Here is a 10431-nt window from a genome sequence, read left to right as displayed (position 1 = left end):
GTGTCGGTCACTACAGCGCCCGCCGCTGATTGGCCTCCTGGCAGCCGTTCTTCACAGCGTCGACTCCGCCCCCGTTGGGTGTTTGTGGTGGGGCTGCGGAGTCGCCGATCCCGCCGGAAGCGCCAGGACAATGGGGACCCGGGACGACGAGTATGACTACCTGTTCAAAGGTGCGGCCGGTGGGGCACAGCCGGGCGAGGGCGCGGCGGCGAGGCGGTGGGCAGGCGTGCTGAGGCTGCCCTCCGGGCCGTCGGGTTCGGGCCGGAGCCCGGGACTGAGAGCCCGGCGGGAAGGCCGGAACCGGCCGGGCTTTGTCAGCTTGGGGCCGGGGTGCGCGGCCGTTGTGGAGCGGGCGGCCGGGAGAGATCCGGGCACCCGGGATGCGCCGAGGCGGGGCCGGAGCCTGAGGGGGTGGGGCCCGGAGTGGTGGGAGCGTCCGTTGGGGGCGGGCCTCTGGGGGCGGGGCCGCCCCTGGATTTGGCGGGCCGGGTCCGGTTGAAAGCGCGATTCGCGGCGGGGGCGGGGCCGCCAGAGGCGGGGCGAGGAGGCGGCGGGCGTGTCCCAGAGTGGACTGCCGGGGCGGGGCTCTCACGGGGGGCGGGGCCCCGGGTCAGTATTTCTGGGGATGGACAATGGGGGGTTGGGCAGAGGTGCGGTCCGGGTTGAGGTGTGTGATGAGGGGGACCCTGAACCGGGGTGTGGATCCATACTTGAGGGTACTGTGTCTGGACAGACATGGAGATTAAAAGTGACAACTGTATGAAACACTAAATAGCATCATCTGAGTATGAGCATTTCTCTAAAAGCACTTTACACGCAAGAACCCACATGACCTTGTGAGGTTGGTAGTATTCGGCCTTTCTGTTTACAAACTAGGAAACTGAGGCCCAGGGAAGCAAGGGCACAGCTGGATAATGTAGGAGCAGGACTTGAACCCAGGCCACCTATGATCTTTTCCATTTTTAGGGTGTAGGTCTGGGGATGAGGGGCTTGCAGCCAGGATCTGGGGCTTGGGGCTATTCGACCATCTCCCCCCAACACTTGGGCCTCAGTCGTCTTGCTGGAGGGTCTTCCCTGCCTGAGGAACAGGACTAGCAGCCATGGCTGATCCAGAGTCAACTGGGGAGCTCCTTTGGTCTGTGCCTGGAGCTGAGATCCTTGGTTTCTTTGCTGGGTGGGTTGAGGGATCACTGGTTTGGCAGCACCTTGTGCACCAAGCCAGTTTTGACCAGGTCCTCTGACATGTGTGCCGGCTCCCTGGCTGATAGTGGCCACTCTAGAGGAAAGTGGCAAAAGCCACCTTTGCCCTGCTGCCTACTGTGTTTGGGTCAGCGTCTTGGAAATGTGAAGAGGAGGGTGGAGTGCTCCCTACCTGGGATATCCACATGGTGAAAGGTTTCCAGGCTGAGGGAGAACCTGTGCAAAGACTAGAGGCAGCCTTCAGCACCGTGGGCTCAGGGACTGCAAGCAGGCCACCGTGTCATGGCAGGTGAGGCTACATGATGTCAGGCCAAGGTTTTGGTGCCTTCCAAACCTTGAGGTCTTACCCTAAAGGTGGGGGGCACATTGGAAGGACCTTCCGGGGTGGAGAGCTGAGCAGTCTTCTGGTGACTGCAGCTGGTGCCCCATCTCCACTGAGCCCACCCTGGAGAGGGCTGCTTCCCAGGTACCAGCTGGGCACCCACCTCATGTGGCACTGCAAGGGCAGAGGGTGTTGCCCCCCAGATGCCACATCCCTGTGTCTGCTGCCCTCCTTTGCTTGTCAGGCACTCAGATTATTGTCATCCTTTTGCTATTATAAATAATCCAGCTCCAAGCATTTGCCCGAGTCATCCATTTGCCCTTTGGGCTATTTCCTTGACGTGCGTTCCCAGAAGTACAGTTACTCGGTCAGAGGCAGTGGAGCAGCTCTGTGCTTCCCGGGATTCAGCTGCAGACTCCACTTCCTGGAAATACTGCTCAACTTTATGCCAGCTGGCATGGTGCCAGGGCCCACCTGACCCCTGCCAGCCCTCACTGGCCCTGTTTTCTTGAGCTGAGAGGTGTCCTGCTGGCCTCCTGCAGCTGGGGTGGTAGCAAAAGCTTAACTCCCAAGGTCAGCATTTCCCAGACTGTTCATCCAAGGTCTCACCTTCACACGTTAGACCTTGTCCTTTAAGGTTTTTCATTCAGATAAATGTACTGAACAAGGAAATTTTCTATGACTAGCAAATAAAGGAAGGACGGAAACAAGCCAGCAAGCAAACCACCACCGTTACATCACGGCCAAAAGGATGGAGGGGGGGTAGAAACAGGAGCACCGTGCAGTGCATCCCCAGACCTGGGGTCTGCCATGGAGGCTCAGGCCTGGGCCTGCCTGCCAGAGAGGCCTCCAAGACACACCACCCCAAGCCCCTCCTCCTCGCCTCTCCTTGCAGGGGTCAGATGCATTGACAAAGACCAGATGGCTCTGCAGACCTGTACCTGCTGAGCCCCAGAGACCCCTGCCCCCTAGGCCTTAATTGCCTGCCTCTGGACAAACCCCTGGCCGGGAGACCTCTCTGCTTGGGTCCCTGGCTGCTCCTTGGCCTGCTCTCCCACTGCCACCTTGTTGTTCTGGGCAGTTACGTCCCACAGCGTCACATCCCAACCTCAGTGGCCAGCTGGTCCCTCTGGCGTGATCCTTACAAACATGTGCTGTTGTTTTCCTGCCGTCTCACTCTCCCCCTCCCAGAGGAGAGGAGTGAGGTTGTTTATTTGGACCTAATTATAGGTCTTCACATTTATCCTCCTAACATTTTATCCTGTCAGCCCTGTGCATCGATTGCTGGAGTCACCACTGATCGCCCCTCTGATGGCCTGGGCTGCAGGGTCCATCATCCGTGGTGGGGGCCCTGCCAGAGCCCTTACCCCTTTCCCCAGTCCCTGGCCAATCATTGGCTCTGGAGAGCAAGGAGTGGGCAGTGCCTTACTTAGCCCACCAGGACATGGGGTCATGTAGGAAGCTGACCACGGTGGCCCAAGGCCCTGTCCTCTGGGGGTTCTGGCCTTCCCTGCCTCATTTAGAGCCCTGTTGGAAAAAGGGACAAAGAAGGTGTGGCAGCTGGTTCCCAGGGAACTGGGCCAGTCCTGGCGCGCGCCCTCCCTGCCAAGCTCTGCTAAGTGCTCCCAGGGTACCTCCCTGTCTTCAGCCTGGGCGAGCCCCACCAGGCCCCCTCTTCTGGTTGTTGGTCTGGGACTTGAGTAAAGCATCTTCCTCCATCGAGGATGAGGCTCCCTGGTCCCCTGTCTTTGGACACCTCAACTCTGCTCTGCAGTTGCCCTGGGACGAGCTATGAAAACCCTGCCCCCTCAGTGTTAAGGGACCAACCCCCTGAATGGCCCTGCTATACACCCAAGCCTCAGACTCTGCCCCTGTGGGGCCGTGCTATCATAGGGCAGGCCAGAGGACCCAGAGCTTCCAAGAGGTGGCAGCTCTTTGTTTTTGCCAGCTGGGTTTGCCTGCTCTGTGAGCCAAGTGGCCCGTCCACAAGGGCTGTTTCCTGGCAGGTGATGCCACTGACTTCTGTGGAAATGCCAGGGGCTGTGTTCTGAAGGGCCCTTTATTTCCCCAAAACAGCAGATTGTTTGTGCCCTTGACAATGCTGTGTTCATTCTCAGCCTGCACTTGGGGCCAGCCTGGCTGCTGCCCCACTGGCCCCCTCTCTGCCCTGAGAAGTGTATGCCAGGGGCTGCCATGGCAGCCTGGCCTCCCCGCTGTCGTCTGGGCAGTGTTCGGTTGGCCTGCATCCTGCTCTGGCCTCTGCTGTTCTCACTAAGTGATGGGGCCTGGAACTCAGTCACTCTGGACTAGGCGTTCCCAGCTGGGTAGTGGGAACAATAATGCTAACATGTACCCCTGAGAACTTCACACGCTGAGATCCACAAAACACTTAGGACCAGGCCTGGGCCGAGGTGGTTGATGGGACTGTTGGCTGACCCAGGCGGAACTGATGGGGCTAAAAGGACCAAGACTGGACAGCGCAACAAGAGAAGGAATGAGGGTTGTTGGGGGGAGTGGGGATGGGACTCCAGGGCAGGGCCACAGAGGGGCCCTCCTTGTTCCCGTTCCATTCCTGAGGACTTGTGAAGTGTGAGTGAACCTCCTGCTCAGATTCCTGCTGTGGGAAGGAGGTGGCGGGTGGGTGGAATGGACGAGGGGACCCACAGTCCAGCCTGGTCCGATGCAGTTGGATGTCAGCATGGGGCCACGTCTGTCTCCACCTCATCCCGCTGTTCTCTCAAAACCACCTGGTAGGCTTCTGCTGGGCATCCATGGTTTCACAAGAGGAAGTGGGCCCCATCATCACAGGCCTCATTGGACAGGCAGGTGCTGGTCTGAGAGGGTGAACAAGCCTGAACTGAGGGGTCTTGAAGGGTTAGCAGGAGTTTGCTGGCTGCCTCTGGTGGACAGGGTGCTCCAGTCGTGGGAGCTGTGCCTCACAGCAGCAGGGAGAGGCAGGCAGGTGGGAGTGCTAGAGGCCTTAAAGCCCCACAGGGATTTGGTCTGTGTGGGGCATGACAGAGTGTATTAGTCAGCCAAAGGGGTCCTGATGCAAAATACCAGAAACTGGTTGGTTTTTATAAAGGGTACTTATTTGGAGTAGGAGGTTACAGATACCAGGCCATAAAGCATAAGTTACTTCTCTTACCAACGTCTGTTTCTATGTGTCGGAGCAAGATGGCTGTCAATGTCTGCCAGGGTTCAGGCTTCCTGGGTTCCTCCCTTCCAGGATCTTTCTTCTTTCTGGGTTTAGGGATCCTCTCTTCCCAGGGGTTGCTTCTTCCTGGGCTCAGGGTTCCTCTCTTCCTGGAGCTTGCTACTCTTTCCTGTATGTGCTTACTTCCTGGGGCTCCAGCTTAAGGCTTCAATCAAACTCTAATATAATCAAAACTCCAACATCAAAACCCCTCAGCTCTGTCCTTTGCCATGCCTTTTATCTGTGAGTCCCCACCCACCAAGGGGTGGGGACTGTGGGTGGGGACTCAACACCCTAATGATGTGGCACAATCAAAGCCCTAATCATAACGTAATCATGCCCAGGTACAGACCATTTTACAAACATAATCCAATATCTATTTTTGGAATTCATAACCATATCAAACTGCTGCAGGGAGAGAGGCTGAACCAAAACCCCCAAGCCACCTGCTGAGAGGCGACCAGGTGGGGAGTAGGGAGAGAAAGAGCTCAGGTCCTGGGCCCAGTAAGCCTCCTCCCAGACCAGGTGTTCAGGGATAACCTGGTGGACTTGCCTGGGGACACACAGCAGGACAGCTCTGGGACCCTGGGGGCAGGGGTGGTGTGAGGGGCTGATACATCTGACCCTTTCCAGATGTATCCAGAAGGTACCCTCCTGTCTCCTCCCAGTGGGCCAGCCCTGCTCTGGAAGACCAGAGAGATGGGCTGGGGCTCCCAAGCCTCCCTCCTTGTCTGCGCCCGGCATCCCGGTGCCTGGGTGTGTGTGGGGTTACTCCGGGAAACTCTGGCTTCTCCATAACGTAGGGTGTCAGGTGTGCACAGCGCCCTGCTACAGGGTGCCACCCGCCTGGCTCATCGCATCTCTGTCCCTCATCCACAGTGGTGCTCATCGGGGACTCGGGTGTGGGGAAGAGCAACCTGCTGTCACGCTTCACCCGCAACGAGTTCAACCTGGAGAGCAAGAGTACCATCGGTGTGGAGTTTGCCACCCGCAGCATCCAGGTGGATGGCAAGACCATCAAGGCGCAGATCTGGGACACGGCCGGCCAGGAGCGCTACCGCGCCATCACCTCCGCGTGCGTGGTGGCCAGGCAGGGGCCTGGAAGGATGGGGGTGGGGTAGGGAAGGGGGCAGGAAGAGAAGGGCTCTGGGAGGGTGCCTGTGTGGAGGGAGACCCTGGCCTACGCTCTTGAGCAGGGGCCGTGGAGAGCCCTGGCAACTAAGGGGCCTCTGGAAGACCGGTGTCCAGTCCTGTCTGCACTGTGGCCCTGGATCCCATAGTGTAGCTGGCATGGCCAGGGCCCCAGGAGGGCTGGTGCCCAGGTCCAGCTGGGCCTTGTACTCTGGTCACTGACCTGCCCAGCCTGGCGCTGTTCCCAGCCTCCCTTTGACCTCACTGCCTCCATGCCTCAGCTTACACTGCGTCCCCAGTGCATCCTGAGAGCTCCCCTGGGCCTGGCCCCCCTCACCTTCCCAGGTCCCCACCCCATTTCCGGCCAATGCCCATCACCAGCAGCACCACCACTCATTTTCCTCTGACCTCTGCTCACTGCAGCCTGGCTCGCCACCACCCCATCCCCTCAGTCCCTTAGGTGGACAGTTTCCATCAGCCTCTTTGGATGTCCAGGACTGGCTGGGCCCTGGCAGGCATTGGTACCAAGCAGATGTCAGAGCTTGTGCCTGGTGGCAGCCATTCTTCTACATGAAGGCTGTTTTCCTTCTTCCATTTCTGCTGCTGACCTGGTGGGTGTCTTCAAACTCCATTCTCAAGTCCCTCCTCAAGCCCCCATGTTTCTGAGCTAAATCTAGGGAGCTGCTTCGGGCCCTTAGGACATTTACCTTCCCTCAAGGCCTCCCCAGGATTCCCCTTGGGAAGCAGCACCCAGGGGCCTGAGAGGGGGGCCAGGCCAGGAGAGATCTCCTGGGGTGTCAGCTCACGCCTGTCCCCACCTGTGCAGGTACTATCGTGGCGCAGTGGGTGCGCTGCTGGTGTATGACATCGCCAAGCACTTGACATATGAGAATGTGGAGCGCTGGCTAAAGGAGCTGCGGGACCACGCGGACAGCAACATCGTAATCATGCTGGTGGGCAACAAGAGTGACCTGCGCCACCTGCGGGCTGTGCCCACCGACGAGGCCCGCGCCTTTGCTGGTGAGCATGTGCTGGAGCATGCTGGACCCCAAGATGGCCCAACCTGAAGAGCAACCAATGGTTCAGCCTGTGCGTGGCTGCTTGGCCCCATGACCTTGCTTGGAGTCCTCTCCTCTGAGTGGGGTGGTGCCTCAACCACCAGAGAAACTTGCCCGCCCAGACCTCCTGTCCCCCTCTAGGTACCCTTGTCCCTGTCCCTGCCTCTTCCCTGGCTTATCCCCATAGCTGTAGCACCAACCGTCCCCCCACCGCCTTAGGAGTGTGTGCCACAGGCGTGGCCCCCTGGCACCTGTGCCTTCTCTCCTTGGATCAGATGAGCAGGCATGCTGGGTCCCCCAGCTGTACTTGGCCCCTGAGGGGCACTGCAGGAGCCCCCTCTCCTGCTCACCTGTGCAATATTCTCTGTGTTCCAGAAAAGAACAACTTGTCTTTCATTGAGACCTCAGCCTTGGATTCCACCAATGTAGAGGAAGCTTTCAAGAACATCCTCACAGGTACTTACAGGGCCTGGACAGGGCACGTCAGCCCCAGTGGGGCCCACCCAAGGAGGGGGCTCAGACTCTAGAATTCAGCCCCTGAGCCTTTATTCATTAAGCCTGCTGGTCAGTCTGGACATGAGGGTAGACATGGAGCAGCTCTCCTCAGGCTCAACCTCTGCCCTGCCATGGGCTCTACCAGAGAACAGCCAGCCTGGGTCAGCTTGCGGGAAGGTGCTGGGCTCCCAGGATCTCCCAGTTGGGGGATGGGAAGCAACCAGCAGTACTGGGATCTTAGAGAACAAAGGCTTCCCCTGTGAGCAGGACAGATAGAAGCACAGCCTAGCAGGGGTGAGGTGGCATAGTTGTCCCTCCTGGTGCAATGGGGGTACATGAGGTGCTGGGGGTGGGTTCCTGGGGGAGGACCTTTTGGCTCTGCATCAGGGGCACTCCCTAGAGGAGGAGGTGGCATCCAGACCTGACCCAGTCCTGCAGGGAGAGAGTCAGTAGGGGCAGGGGGCAGCCCTGACCCTGACCCTCGAGCCAGGGCACTCACCTTGCATCTCCTCCATGGCAGAGATCTACCGCATTGTGTCGCAGAAGCAGATCGCCGACCGCGCTGCCCACGATGAGTCCCCCGGCAACAACGTGGTGGACATCAGTGTACCGCCCACCACTGACGGACAGAAACCCAACAAGCTGCAGTGCTGCCAGAACCTGTGACCGCCCCGCACCCCCCTTCTGGAGCGTGCGTGCCTGGCCTCATCCTCACAGCCCGCCCCTCACCGCAGTGTCCTCCCTGCCCCTTCCCACCCTCTCTGCCCCTCAGTGACTGCCTTGCTCCTGCCCTTTCATCGAGCTCCACACAGCTCCAGCAGCCAGCAGTGGGCGGGGAAAGGGGGCAAGGAAGAGCAGAAGTCAACTGGCACTTCCTGTCCTGGCTCAAGGAAAACTAGAAGCCCTGGCTTGCTGCACCTCCTTTTCTTGGTCCCAGTGGCCATCTTGGGGGGCTGGGGAGGGTGGCAGGAGGGACAGGGCAGGCCAGAGGCAAGGAGATGGGCAGACTGAGCAGGCTGCTGCTGTTTCCCACAGCAGTCTCCAGGGAGCGCTGGCCTCCCTCCCTCCCTGGCCAGTTGGCCCAGCTGACCCTTACTCCACCCAGACCCCCCCTCTGGGGCAGGCGGACACTCTGGGCCTTGGCATCCCACTTGCTCCCCATGTACAGCCAGCACCGGCACGCCTTCAGCTACCCCCTGAGCGTGCACGGCTCCAGCGCCTGCCTGTAGATTACGCTGGGAGAAGCTCCCCGTACCTTGCCCGCCTCGTCTGCACGCAGCGCTACCCACCCCCTGGCCCCCACTCCATCTTGTCTCTCCACCCGGTCAGGAACCTGTTTGCAAGTGAAGCAATATCTCCATGTTTTGTATATACAACTGCTCTTGTAGCCTTTGGTTTTTTGTTATTGTAGAGAAACACAGATTCTTTATACACTTTGTAAGATTTACGCCAAACCCTAGCTCTCGATCTCTTATTCTCCCTGTGGCCCCTGCACTGTTGCCCCTGATGCCTCGTTTTCTCTTGCCCGTTACTAAAATGTATAATCCAACTTCCTGTACAGAAATCTGCTTCTGCTCCTTTGTCTTATTTCCCTTCCCCCGAGACCTCTTGCTCAGCCCCTTGAGCAGCTCTGAGGTCAGACAGGAGCCCCGAGGGCCTGTGGGACTCAGTACCTGTCAGAGGTGGTGCTGAGGCCCCCTGAGTGGGCACAGCAGGACTTCCACGTGCAACTGTGTTGTTCTGCGGCTGGGTGGAGGTGGGGAGGCCCCAGGCTTCCTCACTGAACTGGCGGGGCCGGCTAGGGCACAGTCCCCAGGGAGCATCCTTGACGTTGAACCCCATGGACCTTACGCCCGGGTCCCTGAAGACCTTCACCCTGCAGCTGAGGGTGGAGACAGGAGGGAGTGGCTGTGCTCACTGCTTCCCCTTCCCAACCCCAGGGCTGTGCTGCTAAGTGACAGCCACTGCGCCTGGCAGCCTCCCGTGGAGGTTCAATGAGGAGGGGCAGGGGGCTTGCCCAGGTGATGGTGGCCATGCTGGCCCCGCCCCACCCCCGGCTCTCTCCACCCCAGACTGACCTGTGAGGAGGGCCCAGTGACAGAGCGGGGGTGCTGGTGACAAGGAGTGTGCATGTCCTGGGGTTCCTGTGCCTCTTCCCAGGCTCCTCCCTGCATTCCTGTGGGCAGGGCTGGCCTGAGTGCAGGTCCCCACCATGTGGAGACTTGGCCCTCTCCCCAGCCCCGCGGTGACGGCCGTGACACTTCAGTGCTGACAGCTGTGCCCTTGCCTTCTTGGAGCCCCAGCTGGGAATATTGGGCACGCCCAGACTCCCTCCCTTAAGCTGGGAGCCAGGAGGCTGATGATGCCGAACTCTGAGTGAGAAGGCCCAGGAGCCTCAGGCCCTTACAAAGTCTTACAGGGCTGTTTGGACAGGTGTGGGAGTGCGGCCAGATGGGGTGGTGGGTAGGTGGCAACTGGGCGAGGCTGATGCTGAGAAGAGGGTAGTCTAGTGGAGATAAGGCGGTGGCACTGATCCCCAGGGTTGAGGCAGGGCAGGGTGCAGAGGCATGGAGGCATAAGGGTGGACAGAGGGCTTCAGGAGAGCCAGGGTGAGACCCGAGGCACACCGAAAGGCAGCCCGAAGGGTTTCAAGCAGTCAAAAGATCAATGCATCGTTCTTGAGCCTCTCCTATTTTCCAGACCCTGGCCATGTAGGGGAACAAGACTGACATGGTCCCTGCCTCCTTGGGAGTCCCAGTCTAGTGATGCTACTTTTCTCTAATTTAGTGATTTAATAATAAGCACATCATGCTCACTCAATGCCAGACACTTAGGTCTTTTACAGTAATTTATTTGGTATTCACAACAACCCTAAGAGGTGGGTGGAATTTACTGGTCCTGTTTTACAGACGGGGAACAGAGAAGTTAAGTGACTAGCCCAAGGTCCCACCACCATAAAAAGCAAGCAGGTTTCAAACCTAGAATTGTGGGTATGTAACCCTAGGGGTAAAATGCCTGGAGAAAATGCC

The 10431-nt window shown here is 58.9% G+C and overlaps 1 protein-coding gene across 1 annotated transcript; it reads left to right on the top strand.

Annotated features, from left to right (window-relative positions):
* Positions 1 to 25: 25 nt before the first annotated feature.
* RAB11B (RAB11B, member RAS oncogene family) lies at positions 26 to 8951 on the top strand. The gene is made up of 5 exons (XM_004454681.5): positions 26 to 170; positions 5598 to 5793; positions 6676 to 6869; positions 7283 to 7363; positions 7923 to 8951. Exons 1-5 carry the CDS (start codon positions 131 to 133, stop codon positions 8066 to 8068), a joined length of 657 nt encoding a protein of 218 aa, XP_004454738.1. The 5' UTR covers positions 26 to 130; the 3' UTR covers positions 8069 to 8951.
* Positions 8952 to 10431: the final 1480 nt, after the last annotated feature.

Source organism: Dasypus novemcinctus, chromosome 19 (genome assembly GCF_030445035.2).
Source record: "Dasypus novemcinctus isolate mDasNov1 chromosome 19, mDasNov1.1.hap2, whole genome shotgun sequence".
NCBI classification, from domain to species: Eukaryota; Metazoa; Chordata; class Mammalia; order Cingulata; family Dasypodidae; genus Dasypus; species Dasypus novemcinctus.
This window is presented reverse-complemented; position numbering and strand designations above follow the sequence as displayed.